We start from the raw sequence: 26,115 nt of genomic DNA, 5'->3' as shown, positions 1-26,115 counted from the left end.
GCTAGATTAGACCCAAAAAGATGTGGTGTACCTGCTTCTGACCCAGCAGTAGCTGCAGTGACAACACTTCTGCGCCCACTGGCATTGTCCTGGTTACTGTGGTTACTCTCACTGTCACTTTCTGTTTCAGCAGCAGCTAGCAAATCCAACTCCATATCACTGCCTATAAAAACAATGGACAAAACATCTCATGTTTAGACGACAACATTATAATTACTGTAGTGACTCATGTATGACAGAAACAAACCACAAACATTCTTACTATAGCAGAAGTTAATGCATATGCAGGAGAGTCATAAAAGCAACGCAGACACCCAAACCTGGAGCATGTTTTCTTATTTTCCAGCAATTAGCCACCTCTGCACTGTACAGGTACATTTAACACACAGTGAAAATAAAGGCTTTTAGGATTTAAAGTAAGTAACTCTAGCCAAAAAAACTCCACAACTCTTTCTTCATACACATGTACTAGGACAATTTACCATATGCTGTGTCAACTAGTATTTAAGGCATACTTGAAAACTTAAAAAACCCTGATAAAATATACAGGTTCTAATCCAGTTTTAAGCTTTATGAATGAAATGTCTGAATATTCAGCAAATCAGTAAACAGATTTACTGCACTGTAAATGGATTGACTGGAAACACAAAGCACAGGCAGAAAGAGAAGATAACTTTTTTTCAAGTCATAGCTTTGAGTCATCTAAGTCATATTAATTTCAAACATTTTCATACAGGATTGATTAACTGTGTCTACAAAATACTGAACCATAGTTAAGTACTTCGTGATTAGTTTGAGAACTAGCTTGCCAGGATTCAAATCACTTTTGAGAACACATCTACCATTGTCATGGTTTGACACTGGCCCAATTGTCAACATTTTACAGTAGCAAATACAAAAGGTAAAATACATTGTTAACCAAGAATATAATAACATCTGATACCTTCAGGAACTTAATATTTTCTCCTCAACCAGAAAAAGTTAATATACTTGTCTACTACATGTTATCTCTAATTCTACACATCTCCTTCTGTAAGATGAGCAGTCTGGAACCTTGGATTCTCTCTACTCATGCAAATCTCCCAAGTCACTATCACTGGTGACTCCAAAGATGCTTTTCTTTTTTTTATGCATAGTTTTCTCACTCAAGCAGTAAACGTGCAGGATGTACATTATACATACCATCCTCATCATGCTCATCATGCTGTCCTTCTGCTTCAGCATTTTCTTCACCATGTTCTTCCTGTTCATCATGATGATCTTCTTCACCAGCCACTCCCTCAACCACCTCAACCTGGAAAGAGATTGTAATATTATGCCAGACTATCTTCAATACCAGAAAATCTACATGTTTTCCAAATCAGAGTGCAAAGTTTGATTTTAAAAAACACATATTAGAAAGATAATTTCAAAACTGTACTGATGTGAACAAAAAATGAATTTACAACCACAGTCGTCATATATGTCTATATAGTGTTGTGGGGGAAAAAATCACATACACAAATAAAACAGCCATGGACATTAGATTTTAATGCTATAAGGATAAAACTGACTACAAAACTGATAATTAGCTTCTAAATACTGAAGAGTAAGCACTGTAAGATTTCATTCAGTACTACTTAACATCTTTTTCAAACCAGATTTATGGATTTCAGGTTCAGATGTTAAAGCACGGGCTAATGCATTAGGAGTGCCATACTGAGAAAAAAAAATACAAAAAGGAAAACTGACCTCTTCTACATCAGCTGAAACAATATCATCTTGTTCTTCATCCCTGCCACGAACTGGTTGAGACTGGCTGATTCGTCTTTGCTGAGGATTCCTTATTATGTAGGATGACTGAGATTGACTAGAACTTAAAATAAAAATATATAAGAATAAATCCTCACAAAAAGTAGATTTGGACCTCTGGATATCACTTAATGGAAAGCTAACAAAATCTCCAATATAAAATCACCTTTAAGAAGTCTTCAAAAAGAACAGATAGTAAGCTTTAACAAGTTTTACCTGCTAGACTGGTCAGAAGATGGTCTGGGTGGCAGAGGCTCCACAGAAAACAGTTCTTCACTTCCCTGCATGGCATCTATACTAGTGCTAGCAAGGGTAAAGGGTGCTGTAGGACGTGCAATTCCCATCCTGACTGGAATAATTAGAGATTCAGCTACATTGCACAACTCTTCAACAGCATAGGGCAATAATGCCTGGAATACACGTTTACATTTTCCAATTGGCTGTGGAATAAAATTGCTGGGGGAAAAATACAGAAAGATAAATGTCAAATACGTATTTTTTCTCTCCAAATACTTCATGGTAATATTAATTGTCGTAATTTTTTTCTCAAAAAATCATCTTTAAGAGTTACATGCATTTGCGAGTATAGAAACAGTATGTACCTATTCAAGTCAGTGAAAAACATTTATCATTCAATAATTCAAGACTAAGGCTTGGTATCTAAATCTACTACCAACAAGCAATCATACACTGTAATTTTAATATGTTAAAAAAACCTACTTCCAAAAACCCTAATACTGTAGACAAAAGGTTTGATATGAACATGTAAGTTTAAAAAGCACTGTATTAAGAAGTTACAGGACATACCAGCAGCTACTGTGCATCTTTCCAAATCTGTCTACAGAATACAAAATAATTCAGATGTTTCTGCCTATTGTTGATATTTATCAACTCAATTTATAAGAAAAAAAGTTAAATAAAGAACCCCCCCTCCCCTCTCTAACAATCAACACACATCTTCACCACTTACTTTTTCTTTTTGGAGGAAGCCATCTCCACACTAAGAATGACAAACACTCTTGCCACAGAACGCAGGAATCTCATTGTAACAGCAATAGCTTCTTCCCTGCGTCCTGGCGTATACTTGTTTTGTAATTCCTTTACCAGAGTACCCAGCAAAGTATCTAACAGCTGAAGAAAGAGATCATTACAATTTATTAACTGCATGCAATTTTGGAGCATTAAACAAGAGAGATTAAGACTCAAAGAGAGATCATAGTCATAACTATAAATTCACAAAACTAAGATTAACTTGAAGTTACTTTCAAATTAGTTTCCTAGCATATGACCTGAGTTACCTTATAATACCATAGTATTCAGAAAATCTATGTAAAACATGGCTAAGAGTGCTTACCAAAATGTCTGCTGTACATTTGACAATAAGGCAGTGTGTAAAACAGTCCAAGCGAATAGTTCCACTTTGCTGATTAAGGTAAACTTGCTCTTCAGGCAGAAGATGACCTATTCTACTGCTTGCACTAAGACTTGGAAAAAACAAAAAGAAAGGAAATAAATTTATGTAAGTCAGCAGGTGTCAAATATCAGATCAAACTTTACATCAACAACTATGTGTAGATACACACGGGTCTTTATTTTCCTGGGAGCCAAACATGATCATGGATTTCAGCGCGTTCCAGTCTTGTAAAACACGTTCCAGCGCTAGCTGGGCAAAACGAGGAGGTTCTAAATCATGATCAGGCATATCAGAATCTAGAAATACAAAACAAACAAAAAAAAACAAAAAAAGCATAAGGAAGAGGTACTGAAATATGAAATTTGCCACTTATTTCACTGAAACAGCTCTTACCTTCAGGATTTGCAGTTTTACGATTACGATCTTCCCTGATTCTAGGAGGTCTGTACTGGCAGTGTTCTACAGTTTGCCTAGCAACTGTCTGTACTAAAAACAACAGCAGATGTTCTCCCCTGTAATGAAAAAATTGTTAGTGGAAATTTACAAAATAATTCTAAAAATTCTGCCCTAGTCAATGCTAATGTGAACTTGCCTGCTATTTGGCATGGTAACAAGATTCGTGGTGGTAAGCAGGCGGTAAAGGAGATCAAGGCGAGCAGACTTTTGTCCAGCAATTAGTGTTTTGCACTTGCACTTTTCCCAGCAATCACAGTAGGCTGTTGGGGATGTTCGTTTGAGCCTACAAGAAATAGAAAAGGTGAACTGCAAACCCGTTCAGTAACATACCAAATCTTTTCTACACAAGCTGAAGGTGTTAGTGTACACTCTTAGATTCCTTCTGGATTTGTTGCTGATAGTTAGCTAAGACCTAGCTTTAAAAAGAGAAATACAGATTTTATATGTGGAAGCATGTTATGTTTGTCATCCATGATTCCTACACTCATCTTAAGAGGGCAGTTTCACTACATAGCTTTTCATACAGTCTCAGTAAAACTCATCCAAGATAATTTATTCTTCCCTAAAAAAGCCTCCATCCAAGAAAGTTAAGCTGAAAATACTCATGATATGCAGTAAAATCTCAATAACTGCTATGGTACTGAGAATATCTTTATAATTGTATTTGTTAGCTTACTACAGCTAGGGTATTAATTCTGTAACTATTATAGCCTGTAACAGCAGCACAGAACACAGAACAAATGCAGCTTCAAAGCTTTGGGCAAGAAGAAATCTCAGATTAACGACTGTTTGCTCACCTGTTCCTTTTGTTGATTTTTAAAAGATTAATATCCTACATATCTTTAAAAATTCACAAGAATAATCTGTCATCAGGATTCATAAAACTCTGAGGGGCACCCAAAATGAAAACACAGTATTATTTAGATATAATGTTCTCACAATACTATGCACTTTGAGAATTATTCATTCACTCTAAATACTACAAAGTGGAAAGTACGAAACCGCTTCAGGTTACTCTTTCTGAACTATTAAATAAATCTGATAGAGTAGATGCAAAACTATTTCATTAATCTTCTGTTCTCTAAGTTTGGAACACTTCAAGCAATGAAAAAATCTATTAAGTATCAGGAAACAAAGGAAACCACAAAATACTGATTTAATTATAAGAAATGGAACACAATACATACTTGCAGTCATGTCCTTTGTGACAGACCCTTGCACATTCTGTGCAACAACAAAGTGATTCCAACAGGCCACATGTTCGGCATTCAAATATATCCTAAAAAAAAAAAATGAAAAAAAAATATTATGCATAGTTGGTTTTTTTACTTACAGTGCTTGCAATCTCACACTATTTCAGGTTACAATAAAACTGCACTTGTTTAAATTGATGCCTAAACTTCGAAGTAGGTCAGGTTCTAGAAAGTGAAACTTAGTTGTTAAGTTAGAATATTCAGTGTTTTCAAAGAGCCACGTCCATCAAAATTCCTGCCAAAGTTAGCCAGAGGGGAAAAGCCACACCTAGTAACAACCATGTTGTGAGGAACACAGTCAGCTTTGAGTCTACATAGTAGTTTGGGAGGCAGTAACTATACCAGACTTCAAAGTCACAGTAATTTAAACAATGCAATTAATCATTAAAAAATCAGATTAGTAGACTAACACAATACATGGCTGAAATGCATTCTTATTTGCTTAAAAAAAGGAAAAAAAAAAAAAAAAGAAAAAAAAAGCTTACTTGGTTAATATGTTCTGCACCAGTCCAGGTAAAACTGCATGTATCATTACAACACAAAACATACAAAGGAGAGTCATCTGGATTTGTACCAGAAGGACAAACCATTCCCATAAACACATCATCTTCTTTTTCACTGGAAGTTGCTTCAGCTAAAATAATAGAATAAGAGCATTAGAAACAATCCCCCATGAAAAAACAAAAAAACCCACAAAAAGAATCCACTCTTGGCAGATGCTTGCCATTACAAAATCTCATACAGCATTAGAAGTTGGAATAAAACCTGCTAGAGCTTTTTGAGAAAACTTTCTGCTTGTCACATTATTTCTTATGGAAGTCACTGCAAATTCCTGACTGAAAAATACAACCACTATCTCTTCCCCAGTTTTAAATTCACTAATATTTTAATCAATTAAATGAATCGCCATTTTGAAGAATTATGGACTATATTCTTAAAAGGAGTATTCTTGTCCCACACAAAGTCCTACAGAACTGTGGTGTGACAAGGTCTAATGTGCTCAAGTTTTTCCCTCAATTCAATCTTACATATCTCTCCTGAAAAATTAAATACCAACATTAAGAGAGAATCACAAAATATGTGTTTGTATGTAAGTCTTTTCAGGAACAGGATCTAGCTTGGCATATCACTGTATCATATCAGGATTATTCCATTTCAAGAAAGAAGTTCCATGTCATACATTTGTGCTACCAAAAAATAGCACCCTAATCCACTGGTTTATAAAGCAATGAAATGCCAAAAAATACTATAAAGAACACTAAAGCAATAATATTCATAGAAATCTAATGCAACATATAAAGTGCAAAAGAGAAAGATACTTCATAATAGCAAAATTTCCAAAACATGCAGCAATCTACAGTGTTAATAATGACTCTGCACACATGCCAAAGTTTAGAAGACAACCACACACTAATAATTACTAAAACTGTTGTACCTTTAGCAATTTTCTGTGCAGTTTCTAGAATTGTAATTGCAGCAGGATATGCCCGGCCACTAACTGCTGACATAAATGGTGTCATGCCTCTCGCATCCCTAGGCAAAAAAACACCAACAGAGAAGTTAAAATACTGATTTTTTTTCATTAACAGGAGACATAGGATGCAAATATATGAAAACTGAAGCACTGCTGATCTTGTGCAAACAGAAAAACCACAGAGTGAATAAGCACTCTTGTTTAATTCTCTGAAATAGACATACTTTTTAAGGATGGCAGGACATAATACAGCTGTATTCTAATATTGTCAATTTTTAACTAACAGGCCTTTTGTAACCTATTTTAAAAGGCTTCTATGTAACTGATTTAAGGTGATAGAACATTACAGAGGACAGTGAGAACTCATATGAAAATCCTTACTTAGCTGACAGCAATTCTCGAAGATAAGGCTGCAGAACAACACTATCACACAGCAATTTCAGAATGAAATGAGCATTTGCCTTCCGATCCTTCGATTCCACTACAGATGATTCTGTAGAAGGACCTGCAGTAAGAAAACCGAATTGCAGAGAAACAGTTTTTCCTCAAAAAATTACTTCCTGCTAAAAGCAAGTAATTCACTGGGGTGAAAAATTGGTAACTTGACTATTCAGTGGTTTCAGCAATACTTCACCGAAGTACTATAAATTTCAGTTCCAAATTATATTTGAAATACAGAGGGTAATCCCAATTTCATGCTGATTTCCATAGTTTTACATATTTGTCACTCTTCATGTATATTTTTAAATAAAACATACTATGGTGCTTCATTTACTTTCTGCACACTTGAGAAATTCTGCTTCAATCCAATCTTCATCTGATAAGAGGCATTTTCATATGCAGAAGTCTGTGCAAGCAAAGACAGCTTTTGAGATAATTTTCATTCTAAAGCACAATCGAATAAGCAGTATGTGCTCACCTGGTATTGTCGAAGTGCTGGGTCCTTGGCCGGTGCCAGTCGCTGCTGTGGTAAGAGATCCCACAGCGGGGGCCAGGATAAAATCAATGTCACCATCTTTCAGTAAACAGAACAGCAGGATGTATATCAATACATAAAAACATCCCTAACAACATGCTCTTGCTGCAATGTCTAACACACTGCAGGTTTTCCGTATTTAACTGGTAATCTTTCCCACAAACGGCAACATTCCTAGGTCCATAATGTAACTCAGCATTACAAAGCAGACTTCCCAGAAGTTTGTCACCAGCATTAAAAAGACACATACTGGATTTAAAAACAGCTGTTAAGTCTTCAATAAACTGCTAAAGTTATCTCAGTGAACACTTTCTACCTCAATCACATAGGACCGATTTCAGTGTGAGACTAAAGGTAATATTCACCTTAAAAGCCATCAGTTCTTTACCAAATCTCTTCTTCTGCAATCTAATGTGATATTGAGCAGACTTACCTGGATCCATTGCAGGAGGATCTGGAACCCAGCTGGGAGGAGCTATTGGTGGAGAAACTGGGTCCTGGTGATCACTTGATGAAGCACCAGCTTCATGTCGGCCCAATCCAGCAGCTCTCAAGGATCTTCTCATCATTTCCCTTAATCTCAAACTAAATAAAAAACCAGGGCAGAAAAATACTCTCATTTTCATCTATAATTAGAACATATTTAAGAAAAATTTCACACTGAAAAAGGAAAACAAACTCCTCTTATCACCATTTTATTTCAGCATAAATAAGAATGAGCCAAGAGGTATTTTTCACTACATTTTGTTGCACCGGAATGTTTTAGCCTTGTAAGGATGAGTCACTCAGCAATGCTTAAAGTCAGAGCTAAGCCCAGAACACATCCCTAGGCACCACAGCACTGCCTCTTGCAGACATCAGCTGATGGGCATTCTTACAGCTGACATTCCTTTCAGCCCAAGCTCACTGCCAGGAGCGTTAAGCTTTTGCAAGGATTTGCTCTTTTTGCTATTGTTTTTTAAAATCTAACTACAGGAAGAGGTTAATGAAAGGATAAAAAATGGGTGTTGATAAAATTTCTTCTTAATCATTGCTTAGAATAAAATGAATCAACTTAAATTCTTCCCCAGTAGTGTTATGTTGGTCTCAGTATTATTTATCCGCTTAAGTGAACATCCCCCTCAGAAATTCTCTTAAAATAAGGCTGGACACTATCACAGTAGTTCTGCGATACTTGAAACTTCTAAGTAAAGAGCTAGAGTTTATCCTCAAATTCCCTTTCCCCACAAGGAGGAACATTTACATTTCACAACTGACAGACAAAGCATCAACCCCAGAAAAGAGGATTAGTTTAGAAATATCCCACCATTAGTTCTCACATGAAAAAGGGTTCAAAAAACCACCAGAGCTCTAGTTTGGTGCTTAAAGAAGTGAACTCCAATTTTAAGCTAGCAACAGAGACTGATTCTTAAACTAGACCAAAGGAAAGAATTAATAAGAGATTGGCAGTTAATACAGAAATTAGTATACAGAAAACAAGAAGAAAGCATTATTCAGTTTACCTCCTGCTGCTTGATGATCCTGCCCTGTTTCCTGGACCATTACTTGACACAACAGAGATGGCATTTGCAATAGCTTCCACAGCCGAGAGCCTTTCAGCAAACGTGTTCCTTTCAGAGCGCTCTGCTTCTGAAAAATTAACAAAAGCGTCAGTGCTAAAATATTAGTTGGGACAATTTTAACAAAGGAGTTTAAAATATGGAACGTCACTTTTTTTTTTTTTTTTTTTACATTTAGAGAGACAGACTAGGTTCATATACAAATTTTAATTTTGGATGAGCTTAAGAATGATTCTGTACAAGCTTTCAGTATCACCAACAGACAGGGTCCTATCACGTAACCAATTCCAGACACTTGCTGAGTCAAGGTTTAAAAAAAGCCTTGATAAAAATGATAAAAAACAAAGAAAACAAAACAAACAAAACACAAACAAAAACAGCAATAAAAAACACACAAAACCAAATAAACAAACAAAACCACCAAAACACCAGACCAGGAGAACAAGAAAAACAAACAAACCACACTTCACAATGCAAATGTGTTGGCTTGTAACATACACACTCTAGGTATGATTACGCCTAGGAGAACTGGAACTTGGAATGTACAATCAGTTTACTTGGCAGCACAATCAGTTTACATCAGAAATAAGTAGCATTTCTTCAAATATCTACAACCCTAAGCACCATAATACCTACAGGTTCTACCTGTAGGTAGACCAAATTTTGCCAAGTGAGATACAGAATACTGTTTAAAAAAAAAACCAGTTTTTGATACAAACTAGATGGAACGTATATATTTCTGAATAATTACTCTGATAGCTCTTTCAGGACACATCTCAAAGTTGCGAGGGCTAGCGCTCACTTTCCATTCAAAGGCTCTTCAAACTGAGAGTCACCATTCTCTGCACACTTATTTTCACTAGTGACAGTATTAAAAATGCCTAGACAGTTCCCTTCTTTTTCCCTCCTTTTATTTTTTTTCCACAGGAAATACTATTAATACCTCTCATGCAAAGAAGGAAAGAATAAGGTAACCTGACAGTGTGTATCAGCTGTTATGGTAAGTTTATTCTTCAAATACTTCTACTCATCACTACCCTAAGTAAAAGAGATCCTAGCTTTTGCTTATTCACAAGCATGTGCAGGCTGCTTAGACAAAGATCTACTACCCAAAGTAGACAACTATTAAACAGTTAGCAGTGAGAGAATACTACTCTTGTGTCCCTAGCTACAAGTTGATTCATAGCAGTAAATGAATTGCCATCGTATTTGTGCTGTATTCTTTTCACAGACCCACACTAGCTCTCATATAACTCATGACCCATCACTTCTGGACCCCTCACACAAGTGGTCACAGCTCTTGAGAGTGATCTCTCAAGGAATACAACCATTCTCTGCAGCAGAGGTTTTACCAGTTCTGGATAATGTAATGTGTAACTGAATTTCCACTGCTCCACCTACAAAGCTAGCATTTGTTTTTGGAGAACCATAAATTGTAAATGCTTTGGCTCTAATGGCTTATTTGCTGTTCTATTGTCTAATGGTATCTGTCCCAGCTCTCCAGGCAAAAACCCTCAGTTTTTATGTATTCAGTGACGTTAGCTGAAATTTAGTATCACAACTTTTTAATGATTTCACATGCTTTGGACATTTCTTTTAGACATGCTTTTCCCAAGATCCTTTCTATTGGCAAGAATGAAATATCAATTCACAGAAATAAGCAGCCATCCCCCAGTTTTGCAGGTCTGAGGCCACTTTTCCTGAAATTTATTTATCATTTATCCAACACTGCAGGAGCTATAGTAAAACTAGGCACAGAGAGAAAAGAAAAAGAAAAAAAAAAAAAAAAGGCTTATCCCTGCTCTCAATATTTTCTTTCTGGCACTTAAGAAAAAGTCTGTATGAACAAGAGTGAAGAATCTCAAGCAGGTATTAGCTGGGAAGTGGCACTACGTTCTGAAATTGTTAAGAAACATCGTATCTGTATGCCTGGAATTGAAGCCTTTACTTCTAAATCAAACTTATTTTAAAGTTTAAGAGACAACCATCTAACTGACAAACAGTAACATAAGTCACTACTCCCTCCATTTGATAAACAGAAAATAAGCTTGTCCTAATACATCACTAAAAGTTACAATGGAAGATAAATGTGACCTGAATCTAAAGATATGAATCTCCTTCAAGGACAAGTTTTATGAGGAAGAAAGAGAGAGGCAGAGGAGTGTTACAAGTCTGTCAGGTTCATGTTTTCATTTTTCAGAAAGTTAAATTACACCCAAATGAATTTACTGAAAAAAAATGTCAAGGTTGCAAAGACAAGCACTCATAGGAAAAGTCGGATAAAGTTTGCCTATGCATCCTTATTTCAACTTCCTTACGTGCTTATGGTAACACAATCCTTAGTTACACAGTTAGGTTTTGTTCTTTTATTTGGGTTTGGGTTTTTTATTTTGGATTGTTTTGTCACCCCACCCGCCCTGCGCTCAGGAACAAGACCCCTGCCTCAATCAGTGCACAGGATGGACGACACACTGAAGATGAAGGGCTGTACAGAGAGCAGGCTGTTTATGCCTTGCTTGCTGCAACAGTAGGGAGGGGAGTAGTAAGGCAGCAACAGCTTGGGGAGGAGGAAACACGGTGTTGTGCTTAATGCCACTGAACATCACTTTGGAAAACTGCAACCTATTTCTGCCACATCTATCAGCACACAGAACTTTGTGAAACAGAGATACAGATGATCGTGATACATTTTACTCATTTCTGGGCACCTAAAAGATGCCTGACTCACAGAAATAATTAACATTCACATCACAATTTAAACTACAATTAATCCAGTTCTAAAATTCAGTGTTCTGAAGTAACACCTACTCAAAATCAGGCCCTAGGCTTCTAAAACAGAATGCTCAAAATTAGTTAATATCTTTGAACACAGAAAAACTTCAAGCTATAATAAAACTCCAACCAAGAGATGAGAAAGCTGCACATCACCCCCATTTTATAAATAGGGATATGAGGAACAATTAAGGTCTATAAATTACTAAAATTCAATGACAGCACCATACAAAAATCCCACAAGGAAGTTCATTTGTTATTCAGTGCAGGATTTGTATGGTGTGCAAGAGTAAGGAATGGGGCCACACACTGAATGATGAGGATAAAAAGAAATATTGAATAGCTACCCATTCGGTGAGCACCGTCCATCTTGTGCACTGAATGAGGTAGTCCTGTGGAAAAAATAGTATGACGGTGTAATTAAAGACCATTTCACAATGCACACCCGTGTACAGCACGTGGGTAAACTTAATTCTGCCATTCCCTAATTTCTGAGTGCTTGACTTAGCAACCTTGTTCTGTTAACGTGCTTTTTACATAACAGTATTTAACAGGCATTCTAAAATGGTGTCAGTAACTGGCATTAATAGGTCATTTTTCCACATTTCTTAATACATATCAATGACAAGTAGCATTTCTAATTGAAAGTATTAACATACACTAGAACACTTCAAAATTATGAAATACCATTTCTCATAAATTTTACTACTGATATAAAAAAGTAGTGAAAGAGCATACTAGTGATACAAAAGCAGAAAAATACTTTTTTCTTCTAAAATTAACATGTGAATGTCAAAAGTTTTTACTATCAATAAAAACAACTTAGTGCTCTTAACTATTGAATTCTTATAAAATTCTCATAATACTTTATGAGAATAAAAATGTTGTCTCAGCACATTTGAAAGGCCAGGGCATATTTCAGGTGCTAAATTTTAATACACCCATATATGAAAGATGCAGCCTTTACTTCATATTTTCTTGAAAATGCATGAAAAGATTATTTTCAAATTATTTTCATTATATTGTTGAGCTCACCCTCTTCCTCTTTTGTTTCCTTGTTGCTGGTTGGAAAGCATACAGACACACAAGCATGCAGAATATTACGGTTTCCATCACATCTGTGGCCAAGGAACGTCTGCAGCACTTGTGGATTCTGATCCAAGACAACTGCTTGTTCAAGATTCATCAGGTATTGTCTGCAAGCCTCATAGTCACATCGAAGAATGTGCTGCATCAATGTTTGTTTCTGTACTCAAAAGAGCAGGGTATTTTAGAAATACAAAGCACAAAAGGTACACATAAGCTCCATACACACTTCTAATTTTCTTCTAATTTTGAAATTAATAGGAAGGTCTTCATCTCCAACACTGGCTGGAAGTTAGTGCAGAAGCTGTTCAGAATATGCATTATCTCAACTATAGCACTGTTAAAAACAGAGTTGTGTGCATTCAGGCACAGACAAGCAAAAGGAACAGAGCAGCAGAAGCCATTAGGCTCACAAAAGCATTCCTTTGGCTTCAAAGTTGGATTCTTAAGATAGATTACTTCCATTTCATAGCTCCATGTAATGTGGGAAAAGTGATACAACTGAAAAAGCCTAAGGATCTACATGAACGAATTCTAGCCCAGTTCTTTTTAAATAAGTGATTCATGTGCTGAGACATTAATGATTAGAAGCTGAAGATCTGGGAGGTTTACCCCATATACAATCAGTTTTTCCATAATGATGGAATACTACTTCACTGTGAAATCAATCTCAGTCTAACAGGTACACAGTACCTCCGGGTGGCAGCAGAACACACAGCAGGGCTAACAAATTACTGACAAGATTTTACAAGTATGTCATAAATTCACCGCAGAGCTACTCATAAACATCACTGATGAGGACAGAACTCTACAGGTGATTCAAGTGAAAAAACCCAAAAAAACCTCCACTTTTTTTCTCTCCTAGTTTCCTAGTGCATTCTCCAAATAAATAAATAAAAAACATATGTATCTCATTCTCATGGATCCAAGGAAAAGAAGTTGCTGGATCTCTAAGAAAAATTGTGCACTCATGAGACAAATGAAATTGCACAGTGTTAGTAGATATAAAAAGGTAACCATTTCAAAATCAATGGCTAAAAACCCCTTATTAATTAAAAGCCTGATATAGAAATCATGCACCCCTCAAAAATGGTCTCTCACTTTACTTGGCAAATTTGCTGGTGTTTTCATGTTTTTAAGAGAATCTTCAGCTGAAATTAGGCTCTTTTAAATAGTGAAAATACAAACCAGTATCTAAACATTAAGCTGCTTTAAGCGCAACTTTATAAAAGCAAGAGAAAAAAAAGCACATAATTTGGTAGCAGAGAAAATACTTTACCTCAACAGCCATAATGATAATAGCAGCTTTCTTTTTGATGGTCGAGTTAGCAGGAAGATTTGTTAAGGAATGAACACCCATTCCAAGACTACTAATAGGTGGAAGATCAAGCCAGTCAGGGTCTCGTATCCCACCCATACAATCTTTTGCCATTGGATAGATTGTACCATTTCCATCTCTAAGAATAATAGGTGATTCCTACATTTGGAAAAAAAAGTTTCATTATTAAGTCTCCACAATTTACAAATATTATCTTTCCCAAAAGGTTCAGTTCTGCTTGACTGCCAACGAGTACAACAGTTTACCCAAGATTCTCATTTAAGACACTGACTCCTATAATTACAAGTGGTGCAATGTAGGATGGGAGAGTCCCTTTTGCAAATGCCTGAAATGTGCTTAACATAATAAATACTAATAAAGTATCTTCCTCATGACATTAATTAACACTACCAGTGAAATAAATAGTACCTATACTTTTAGCTTACTTACATGCTGCAAGTCAAGTTGAATATATTGAAATTATCCTAAACAAAGTATAGCATATTTGTGGAAGAGTTGCACAAAACCTCAATCATTTTTAGTGAATCTGTATTTTCAGTCAAATACAGATTAATATTTTTTTGTTAGTATTTCCATTTATTCTCAAGAGAGGATTTATATCTGTTCCAGTTCCAAAATATAGCTAGATCACATTCCAAAATGCAGCTAGATAACAAGTTGATACTAATCTAAGAACCATTCTGTCACCTTTTCCCCCCCTTTTTTTACATTCAAGGTAGAGTTTAATTAAGATGTGCTTAGATAAGCTGATTGCTATTCCCCTTGTGCCATCAAAATATTAAACGCAGCAGCAAGTTTTTCATAACCTGTTTGAAAAACCATTTCTTTGCCAGATTTTGGAAAAGTCTTTCAGAAGGCTGTACTATCTCATTCAAAGATGGCAGAAGTGAAGTGCAATGAGGTTAAATGATTGAGACACAAAACCACAAACCTGTCCAGCTGTAAAAATAGCAACACTTCTCTCATTCTGACCCAGGAATGCAATGCTGCTGGTAGGGAAATTATTTTCCTGTTCAGCCTTTCCTGTGGCAAGGTCAAATATGCAGTATCGAACCCAGTTCCCAGTTTTCAGAACAGCATGCACTCCTTCAAAAAAGGAACAAGAAGAAAAAAAGTGAATGTGTTTTATAGATGGCATCCAGTCAAAAAACTCCTAACTAAAGTGCTTTCGAGAAATTATTAATATCAATGGAAGCACCTGTTTATGTCATTTTGAAAGCAGGTGTTCCTCATTTGGACAGGTAATAAAGGAACCAACAGATTTGGACTCACAGGGTAAAAGTCCTACTTACCTTTTGAATCTACATTTACAGCTAGGATCTCTGTTTTTTCAGGAATACACAGCTTTTTGGGTGTTCTTTGAAAACAGTCAGGAACTTTTGGAGTTCCACCAGTTTTTACAACCTGAAAACAGATGTGAAATTTTAAGCTGCTATTAAGCCCACATAGGGCTGACACTTCAAAACACCGATTGTTTCTTCCACGTTTCGCAAACACATACCTGCAGTTCATCTATTCTTAGCAGTCTACAGTCTTGGAGGAGAGAAGAAGGATCAGGATCAGAATTAGAACTGCTCTGACAGTTTGCATTATTGGAGGTGCCTGGAAATTTCACAGCAACGTACGCACCATCCACTTTTAGCACCTACAGGCAGAACACATTAGTTTTACCAAAAGGCTGAACAGAATCTGATTTGCTTCAAAATTAACCACACCTTGTTGAGGGAGAGAAAAAAATTTACAATATCCAGTGATAAAATTATATAGCTCTTGGTCATTAGGCTTGTCATTTTGCTAAAATTAATGAAATTTGAGAAACTTGGATTTCCTAATGACTTCATAAACATCCTGAATCATATCAAAGGTCCCTCCACTTCAACATCCTACATCCAACAGGAGCCAACATCAACTGACTAGAGAAGCTCCTACTGGTACTCTCCTGATCTCTTTCCAGCTTCCAGCTCCTGGAAACAGTGGGACAACTTCATGTTTAATAGCCTGGATAGACATTTCTCTGATTAATTTGTGCAATTACTTTCAGAAAAAAAGCACTATTCTTGTAGCAATGGATTCCAAACATTAGCCAACAATTCAACAACAACAAAGTCTACACTGAGTCTCCTTCTTTAAGTGCCCATTCGCACTTATACTACAAGATATGTGTTTTTGGCCACACCTGAAAATTTTTAGTACTCTTTCTTCAACAGGACTGTACACAGTGGAAAAAAAACCTGTTAGTTTATGGGTCTACAACCCGTTCTGCACACTCAGTGACTCAGTCTCTTAGGACAGAAGGATACAGACAAGTATATCCAGCTGTTCTTCATGTGTGTGTGTTTGCCTGCCCTTCTCTGGCTCCCCAAGGAAACAGAAGCTATTCAACCCTACACTGACACAGGAATTTCTAAGACTGCAAGCCTCTCTAAAGAGTTGCTGCCATGCATATCTAATCAGAACTGTCAAAACAGGCTTCCTTGATACAGGAACTTCTTGTGCTATCACCAAACAGCAAGGCCCTTGGAATTTCCAGCTGAGACCACAGTTTTCTCAAAATGAAAACAAAGCTATGGCAGAAGGGGGTGGGGAAAGAACAGTCAATGTTTTAATTATGAGCATAAACAAGAACTCTGTATGCTCTCAGTCTTCATCAAAACTAGACATAAGCAAGCATAAGTCTTCAATAAGCCCTAATTTCTCAACAGTTTCTATGCAGAAAGTACTTAACAAAGGTCTAGATGTAACCAACTTTTTAAAAAAGGTCTCCAACAATAAAAAACATGTTAAATTTTCAAGATACTGTATGTAAAAAAAAATCCAGACACTTCCATATATTCTCCCAATTTCTATAGCTAAGTGCAACCTACCAAGCACACTAGAGAAAATGATATATTGGCAAACCTTAAAGCAATAGCAAATTATTTTTGGAACAAAAATTACTGTGGATAGAGTTACAGCAGTTGCTCCCTACATGCTGAAACTTCACTCTAGAAGCAGAACTATAAATTCTAGTGTAGAACATCACTGATAGCCGTAAGAATACTACTTAAAAATTTCAAAATTCAGACCTAGTCAAAGGATTCACAAACATTAGCCATCATCTGCACTATGCAAAGATAAGATTTCTACTGAGATTGGCAAGACAACTCTCTAGACAAAAACTGATTTAGTAAAAGAAGTTTATCCCATATACATTCAGATGTTTCTAAGATAATCAGACTAATTTATAAGCCTGTAATCGCAAGCCAGTGGTTCAATCAGAGCTTCTAGTCCAAAATGTAGAATTTTTTTTCTTAAATGACTAAACGTTGCTACAAGGACTTTATAAATTTGGGCTGCTTTCTCATGGAAGCACACGTTAAGAAAAGGTACAGTTCCCCAGTCTTTAACATTTCCCATCTCCATAATTTAAGATGTTTTTACTGCTTGCTTTCTGGCTGCTTTTAGTGTCATCAACTACATCATTTCTCACTTAAATCACTTTTGATGTGTTCAGAGAAATTATGACAGGTTTTAAGTGCTGCAACTCCTATGGCATATCCACATGACAAATTATTTTGCTTTCCCAATCTTGAGGAAAATTACGTATCTTTAAAAACCGGAAAATATGCTTATTAAGATTTTGCTAAGAAGAAAATCACCTCTTCAAACTAAAATCAGTTCTTTAGCTAAAGTTACTACTACAGCTGTTGGTTGCTATACAGAAAGAAAATAAAACTACCCCTGATGTAGTGAGCAACAAGCTTGAGTGAAGCTTTCCATAGTAACTGTACACAGAAAGCTCTAAAGCAAAGATGTGGCATAATGAGCCAGCACCGAGCAAGATAAATATGCAACATAAACATTTCTCTTTAATTGAATTTATATAAGTCTGAGGTAATTAAAAAACTCATTACAAAAATAAAATGCAAAAACTTAAAAGGACTGAAATGCTTTAGCTTACGCAACTAATGTAGTGATGATACTGCTAATGCAAAAGTTTTAGCAATTAGAAACAAGCATTTTACATAACTACATATACAATATATGCCTAACTAAGGACTTAATTAAGAGAATGAATTGAATGAAAAAAGCAAGCAACAAAATGGAAAATTAAAGAATTTTTTCTGAAAAGCAGAATACCTTTTTGGTGCATTTTCAACTACAAGATAACAACACCTGGTCTTTTTAATGGAATAAAAAAAATATTTGAGAAACTAAAAGATGAACACAGTTGTTAACTCCTTTATCCCTACTATCAACTCACTTCCACAGCCCCTAACACCAGAATGCCACTGGAAATCACGGAATCTTTCCCTCTCCAGAATCACCACATTCTTCCTCAAAACAGAACAGCAGAAGACCAAGGAAAATAATTTTTTACTTCTTATACAATCTTCCTTTTGGAATGGAAAAAATTTTAACATCACAGAAAAGGCTTCTATCTCTATGCCAAAGGTAGAATGAACACCTTCAAAGAAATACTGACACAATTTTTAAAAAATACTCAACTCTGAAAGATTACAAACAGATTGCTAACAGGGAGTGGGCAACTCTTCTAGGGTAAGATCCAGTTGGTGCTCTTTCAATTTATCCTTCTCATTGGAAGGCTTCAATCTCAGACAGGTATCAAAGGAAAAAAACCAAGTTCAAGTGGCTGACTGAAATAATGCACTACAAAGTAAGAACAAACAACTCAATCCAAATTTTCGTTTTATAAAATTCCTATGAGCTGGTAGGTTTTCTGTGCCTAAGAACTGCAAAACTGGTAATACACAGGATTCTCACCTGGTTGAGGATAACTTTGATGAGCAGAAGGAGTTTTGAGAGGCCTTGGACACTGCCAATGGAAAGCCTCAGACCAAAACGAACCGCAGCTGCCAAAGAAGAAAAAAGCAGCTCCAACCCAGGTTCCCCATCCCTCTGTTCTAGCAGTGGTTTCAGACACCATTCAAGCCACTTCTGAAGAAGAGATCCAGGTGCTAATGTGGTTAAGTAGGATATCCCAAAGTGTATGGGATCAACAGAAAAAAACTTTTATCCCTCTGATACCAGTGAGCAGTAACAAAGGCTTATTTCAGCCGTTCCTTTCTCAACAACAATAAAGAACACTCCATCAGACTTCTCACCAACGCAGACAAGAGATGGGACAAGTGCCAGGCTATTTCATTTCATCAGTCTTCCAGTAGGTAAATAATCCTGGAATGATTACCTCTTCCATCTAGTGACGGACTTGGAGGAATAAAGGCTTATTTTTGTTCCAAGCCATGAATGATTTAAATTGAAATGAGATTGGAAGGCAATAAATTCCAAGGAGCAAGGAGATGACTAACTACAAGAGTGTATCTAGCAGACATGCATTCTTAATCTCTTTCAAGACCACCTCAGTGTAAGACCTTTGCACTCTCATCACACTCTGTGGTCATTCACTGCTTTGACATCACATGAAATCCACACTAACGAAGCAGTGCTGCATGATCTACTGGTATCAGAATGATCACAGACATCTTGGATCTTAACACTCAAGAGAGCTGTTACATTACCAACAAAGTGCCCAAAGAGACAAGGGCACTTTAGAAGTCAACACCTTCTATCTGCCACCATTCTACAGAACACAGCAGGGGTCATGGAAGGATTTTAAACAAACATTTTTTACAGACATCATGAAGCTGCTGCATACATCCAAAAGCAGGGGGACATAAAATTTCTAGAAACAAAACCATTTCAGGAACACAGGTTGCTCATCAGTAAATCTGAACCCCTTCCTTTCCAACCTCTAAATTCTACCACCTGAAGACTAAGTGAAAATTTTTCTTTTTGTGTAAAACAAGGAATTATATAAATAATTTTAAAAGGTGGCAAACATTTTGATGGAAGCTCCTGACTACCACATCTTATCAATTTTATTTTAAAGAATATAAACGTTCAAACTTCCAGGTGCTCTTGTAGGTAAAAGTACAAAAATAATTGCTTTATTGCTCTTACACCTTCAAATCTGAATCATTACATAAAGCAAGACTTTTGGCCTCAGAAATCAATTAGTTTAGTGCAATTAATTTCATATTGTGCTCAAAAAATATCCACCAAATTACCAATGTGTACTTCTCAAAGATGCCCAGGCATTCACATGCACATATTCATATGCCCACGTATTTTACTGGATGACATCTCTTTGAGAGAAGCTAAGTATTGCTCCATTGACACCACACGTTTTAACATCAAGTTCTTAAAACTCAAAGAAGTTTCAAAGTCTTTCCAATTTTCTGAAATACCAAGGCTAGCATGTTCCCAGGTTACACTGGAATTTATATGCTCATGCAAGATGCTCATGCCACTGAAGCCACCCATAATAATACATCAAATATGTGACTTTTCAGACTGTCAGTCAGTAAACAGAAGATCATGGAAGGTCAGATTAATGCATATTTGGGTGAACTATAAAAGGGTAGTAGAACTTCTTAACTCATGAAGTCCTAATCATGTTTTTTTCAGTCTGAACCTCTGTACACAAACATTGAAAAAGTACTTATGGATACAATAGTCAGATTATTCATAATTCAGATCCTCTTTATGCTTAATTCAGCTCACAACAATCTCAATTACAAACAATGCTGTTCCAGAATGAACAACATTACTCTGGAATCTGTAGGAGAAATCTGCCAAGGGTAACTGTTCTGCAGACTAAGGTGCCTCTGGTTTTTCTTCATACAATCACACAACTGATTCAAATTGCAAACAGAACATATAGCAAGGCTTAAACTTGTTTATTGCTTTGTAATAAACTGCATTTCTGACTTTAATCTGGACACCACCAGGCAAAAAATAGTTAAGATTTTGTCTGCTGGATTCTACCTAAGCTCTAAGGATAAAGTATTACAAACATTAAAAGGAGAAACATGAATGGCAGTACATATCACTGGAAAAGAACAGCAAGCTTTATGAAGAAAAACAAGCATTTTTGCCATAAATGACTGATGTATATAGAATAGACTCAGCATCAGTAATTCTGTTAAGAAGACATGCCACTTATGATTTTAGCACTCCACTGAATATATAAATATAAAAATTCAAGCTCTTTTATATTTATTATAGTAGTTCTTGACAGACACCTTTGAAACTGTATACAGAAACAGTAGACCAGCCTCTGTACTGAAAATCTTAGGATCTAAAAGAAGCACAGATAAGTAGAAGAGGGACTTTCCCAAAGGTGGTATCAGAGGAAAACAATGGTTTCAGCAACTTGAACTAGATCTCAAAATCTTATTTACAGAAATTGAAGTATTACAATGAACTAAGTTGCCCCATATTCCCTTCTGCAGAAATGACCTAGACTTGATAATTAAAATTCACTGTGAGCCTGCTCCTTTCAAAGATACTGCTGAAAGCAAATCATACACTGCCACACAAGTAAATCCACTAGGGATGCAAGTAAAATAACTCCTAACTTCACCTGCCTTTTGTTGGACAGTTATTGATCCTCTTCCAATAACATTTTTTTAAAATCTTCCATGAATCAAGTAGAAAGCAACCCAATCTTTTCCTTTTGAGGAAAATCTTACTGGTTTTCTCATTGCTGTTATTCTCGAAAAACACACCAGAGAACAGTCTAGAGGACCTAATCCCTCCTAACATCACAAAACAGTGCCAAAAGAGAAAAGGGAGTATTTTCCTCCCCATGGCTCTTGAGTCAGAGCAAAGGTTTATTAGAGAAAAAATGAAAACATTACAAGGAATAAACAAAGAGATTTTCTGGAGTAACAAATCAAATAACTGTATAATCATATTAATGAAATGTGTAATTTCTAACAAAAATGTTTATGTTCTTTAGTTGCCAGAGTATGAGATTCACCCAAATATTCTACCTGTGTGTATGTAAAAGTCAGTCACAAGAGGCAGAACCCTTCACAATCTCATTGGACATGTGGGAGTTATTGCTCAAGACAACAAAGTAATATTTTGGATAAAATCACATCTGCTTTTCTTAATACGGTGGTTCAAGATTTATCACATTTTACTCACAACACACCCGCTCAATTATTATTATGTTATAGACAAATATAAACACAGCTAAAGTCATACTCATCAGAAACACTCTTAAGCATCCCCAAAAGTATGATTTTTAAAAACAGTTAGCTTATATAAAAGAAAAACCTTTCTTTCCCCCTCCCCCAAAACAGTGTATTTTAGATTTTAGACACACCTTTCCAACAGGAACATTCTTAACATCTTCCACAAACACAACTTCCCTCAGAGACCACTGTTCTTCATTCACTTTCTCCTCCTCCTTCGGGGCAGGAGTAGATCGTCGTCGCTCTGAGACACAAAAGTTATTGCCAAAAAGAAAGACTTGACATACTCGATCAAAGCATCAAAATGCAATGTTCAGTAAACACCAAACCTTTCCCCCCAAAAGATTATCAGCAGTCAAATGTAGAAATTAACAAGAGGTTAACAAGAACACAACTTTAAGAGTCAGAGCTACCTAACAAGTATATCACATCACTTCCATGTTTTTCTATGGATTTGGAACTAATAAAGCCTATATGATAAGCAAAGCAATTTTTAAATATATTTAAGAAAAAAAAATTAGAATACAATATTTTTTAAATTTAAAACATTATAGTAACTGGAATACAAAAAATTAAAATACAAGGAGCAAGTTCTCTTTTGGCAGGACTTATATACCCATGCTGTAAGTAATGCTGCAAGTAAAAAGGCTGTGAGACTACTCAGTCAGCTCTGATACAGTACCTTATATCAGCCTTACAACAAGTCTGCTTGCTACCATGTGTGGATTACTTGGTAAACTTCTAGAAGAACAGCAAATGAGGCAGAAAACAGCTATATGGGCTAATGGCAATTGCAATACAGTTAGATTCACTGCAGACCTCATCTGAACAGTAACAGTAGTACACTCATAATCAAATCTAAATTCATAACATGGCTAAATTAACACTGACAAGAACCTTCAATCTTCCAAGCTGAGTATATAGTGTAATTAATACTATCAACACATTTAAAGTAACAAGCAGAGAACTTCTAATCTAATTGCACAGTTAACTTCAAACACTAGTTCAAAAGCCCAAGCTAAGTTGTAGTCAGTGGAAAATTACAGTTGAATGAACTGCAAAAGAAATCAATACTAAAAGACTTAGTAAAACTGCAGATCTGAGCAGATGAGATTCTCAGTCCCTGCATGGGGCCATTTGAGTCATTAGGTCAATGCTTCTTAAAACTGCAGTTTGTGAGCAATTAGAAAAAAAAGCTGTAAAGAAGATTTCTTCAAATTATGGCATTGTAATTACATGCTATAAATTTATGTGTTTAAATTGAGAGAAAAAAATGCTTAAGGAATCCAGTTATACAAATTTGGATGTAGCCATTCAGGTTTTTAAGAACAATTTGTGCAATGAAACTTCCCTGACTGTTTCTGTATGTTAGTAAAGAATGTCTTGTTTTAGACATTTTCTGTAATGGACACAAACTACTGCTTTCTGCATTGATTTTCAACTACAAGGCAAGCTTTTCAACAGCAGCTTAATCTTTAAAGAAGTTTTCCAATACAAGTTCAACTTGTGGGCTGCAAAGAAACTCATTATCACATTGCAATTAAAAATAAATTTATCTTCAGAATTGCCTCTTGATCACCTCCTGAAAAATACTTTTGATTCTGAGAACTGTTACGCTTGCATAGTCACTGCTTACACATTTATTTAATGCTGACAATTCAGATTATTCAAAGTCTCTTACAAAAGCCTTTATCTATACTGAGTATAGACTGAAAGACCAAAGGATTCTGAAATTAGTAATTAGTACAGAATCACCACAGAACTGCCTTCTATGGAAACTTCTTATCTACATAATTATTTAAGTTTACTCTGAGCTACATGTTACTTACTATATGGCATTGATGCACTGCTTGCTATTGAAGATGCATCACTACAAGTGGAAGCTGGGGATGGTGGAGGACCCATCTCAGTTTTCACTGGCTCCTGTTTGCTTTCAGGTCTAGAATAAAAGTTAGCACTTAGAATGAAGAAAGAAAAAAGTGAAATCTTTTCTGTGACAATGGATAAAGCACCACTGTATCCCAGCACTGTTCTTTTAATAATACTTTAAAGAAGTAACTCCACACTTGCAAACGACCATCCTAACTGACACGGCCATTAATCTTGAGGTTGGGGATGGTGTAATGCTGCTTAATCAAGGATTAGCTTTTTAATATTAACTGAGCATAAATACACTACTACAGAAACAAACATGATAAGCTTCATTTGAGGAAAGAAAGAATTATCAGCTTTATACACTAACCTGAAATTCCAGAACTGCTAAACATTTTCAAGCTTTACTTGAAATTTCTTAAACCTGTTTTAAGAATCGTTTAAATGCCAACTGTCAACCTAATTTTTTTTTTTCAAACTATGAAACAGATCTGCTTAATCTCATGAAGAGCCAGGAAACAGCTGGTTCCATTTTCAGTTACTAAAATATAAAATCTTGGAAACTTTATGAAACCCTATAGATAAGCCTTTATTTAATACTCCTCCTGCATTTCACATGTACATAGTACTTTCACACAAGTGAGATACCTTTCCTGCAGTGCACACTTCTGTACACCTAGTCAAGTTTACAAGAAACCTAGTACCCTATAAAGGCGGCAAAACTCTCAAAATTATAAAAATCTGGCATTCCTTTTCCATTCTTACTCCTCAGTTCAAGAGAGTATCACATAAACAATCTGTGTGTACGTGCACATGTTCTCCACACTTACTTTGCCTCAGTAGTTTTGCTGGCTTTCTCCATGTTTTTCAAGCTCTCAGGGGACCGAAGCTGAAATCGACAGCTGTCATTCATGTTCCAAACAGATTCCATTAGCACACCAACTTTAGGAATTCCAGCACTGATTGAAAAAGCAACTGCTCCAGCATGATAGAGGGGGTTATTTCTTAAACACACCTACAGGTAGAAATATTTATTTCTATGAGAAAAATGAATTCTACTGAGGGAAGTCATATGCTTTATTTTCTTGGTGGTGTATGTAGTAGTCAAAATAGAAAATTTATGGAATCGGGTGAAAAGTCAGCATTATGTACAGAAAAGAAGCTGTTGTGCAATTCACAGCTGAAAGCAACAGCTTTAGCAGTGAAATTGCTTAATGTATAATATTTAAATGCTCAACCACAAAAGGAACAATTAATCCATGAACAGAGACTCATCACAGTGTCAAAATTAGAATGGCTTTGGAATCAAAAGAAACGTGCTCCTGGGAAAGAGCTGCTTTGTCTCTTATTAGTTCTAGTACTAATCAAAAAAAAAATCCCCTGTACCAGTTCTTAGCCTTTTTGGTAAAGGCTTCAAAACAAAGGTCTATCACACTGCATAAATAAATCAAACCCAGACATTAATACTGCAGGCATTTAAATACCTAATCATTTACAAAGCTATCTGCTCTATCAGGAATTGCATTTCTATACTTACTTTCTCTCAAAATACAGAATCAGGAGACAAGTTAAAACAGAAGTACTTTGTATGAGTACAGCTTGTTCTTCTGTGCAGCAACAGTCATATTTGTAGAACAGCAACAATACTAACAGGACACAGTCATTTACAGCCATATAATTTTAATTTCACATTATTGCTATCAGTTTTGTGCGTAACTTTTTGTGCTAATTAATTCTGTTGTGTTTTTTTAAGAGCAAGCTGCAAGCTCATCATATAGCATGGTAAAAGTGCCACTGGTGACAGCTGTACTTGCCTGGGTTCCAACAGTTATGTTTGGCATAGAAGAGATACCAGCACTAGACTTCGGTTTTTTATTTTTTGCTCTGGCCTTTTCTAGCATTTTCTTCCTTTGGCTGAAAGGAACTACACCCCTGTGGAAAAATGCATGTTATGTTAGAAAGGCTGTGAAAGAAAAGCTTTGTTCAGAAATATGAACGGTTTCTTCATTCCACTTAATGTAATCATGAGCAAACATTCAAGTGTGTGCGCCACCTTCTCCAAAATCTCAAAGCACTGC

General features: G+C 36.0%; 1 protein-coding gene across 1 annotated transcript in view; it reads right to left on the bottom strand.

Annotated features, from left to right (window-relative positions):
- The window catches only part of UBR5 (ubiquitin protein ligase E3 component n-recognin 5), a 67,423-nt gene that overhangs the window by 18,467 nt on the left and 22,841 nt on the right, over nucleotides 1–26,115 (bottom strand). The window contains exons 12-37 of the mRNA XM_056485765.1: nucleotides 25,852–25,969; nucleotides 24,868–25,052; nucleotides 23,995–24,104; nucleotides 22,297–22,409; nucleotides 15,622–15,765; nucleotides 15,413–15,524; nucleotides 15,052–15,206; nucleotides 14,061–14,258; nucleotides 12,731–12,941; nucleotides 12,043–12,087; nucleotides 8,867–8,993; nucleotides 7,798–7,949; nucleotides 7,308–7,403; nucleotides 6,770–6,893; nucleotides 6,350–6,447; nucleotides 5,400–5,548; nucleotides 4,849–4,940; nucleotides 3,798–3,944; nucleotides 3,599–3,717; nucleotides 3,375–3,501; nucleotides 3,146–3,275; nucleotides 2,762–2,922; nucleotides 2,008–2,247; nucleotides 1,732–1,855; nucleotides 1,183–1,294; nucleotides 32–163 (exon numbers count right to left, since the gene is read on the bottom strand). Of these exons, the coding sequence (XP_056341740.1) occupies nucleotides 32–163; nucleotides 1,183–1,294; nucleotides 1,732–1,855; nucleotides 2,008–2,247; nucleotides 2,762–2,922; nucleotides 3,146–3,275; nucleotides 3,375–3,501; nucleotides 3,599–3,717; nucleotides 3,798–3,944; nucleotides 4,849–4,940; nucleotides 5,400–5,548; nucleotides 6,350–6,447; nucleotides 6,770–6,893; nucleotides 7,308–7,403; nucleotides 7,798–7,949; nucleotides 8,867–8,993; nucleotides 12,043–12,087; nucleotides 12,731–12,941; nucleotides 14,061–14,258; nucleotides 15,052–15,206; nucleotides 15,413–15,524; nucleotides 15,622–15,765; nucleotides 22,297–22,409; nucleotides 23,995–24,104; nucleotides 24,868–25,052; nucleotides 25,852–25,969 (3,521 nt within the window). The remainder of the gene's footprint in view (nucleotides 1–31; nucleotides 164–1,182; nucleotides 1,295–1,731; nucleotides 1,856–2,007; nucleotides 2,248–2,761; nucleotides 2,923–3,145; nucleotides 3,276–3,374; nucleotides 3,502–3,598; nucleotides 3,718–3,797; nucleotides 3,945–4,848; nucleotides 4,941–5,399; nucleotides 5,549–6,349; nucleotides 6,448–6,769; nucleotides 6,894–7,307; nucleotides 7,404–7,797; nucleotides 7,950–8,866; nucleotides 8,994–12,042; nucleotides 12,088–12,730; nucleotides 12,942–14,060; nucleotides 14,259–15,051; nucleotides 15,207–15,412; nucleotides 15,525–15,621; nucleotides 15,766–22,296; nucleotides 22,410–23,994; nucleotides 24,105–24,867; nucleotides 25,053–25,851; nucleotides 25,970–26,115) is intronic.

Source organism: Oenanthe melanoleuca, chromosome 2 (assembly GCF_029582105.1).
Source record: "Oenanthe melanoleuca isolate GR-GAL-2019-014 chromosome 2, OMel1.0, whole genome shotgun sequence".
Lineage (NCBI taxonomy): Eukaryota > Metazoa > Chordata > Aves > Passeriformes > Muscicapidae > Oenanthe > Oenanthe melanoleuca.
The sequence above is the reverse complement of the archived record's forward strand: the minus strand, read 5'-3'. Positions and strand labels throughout refer to the sequence as shown.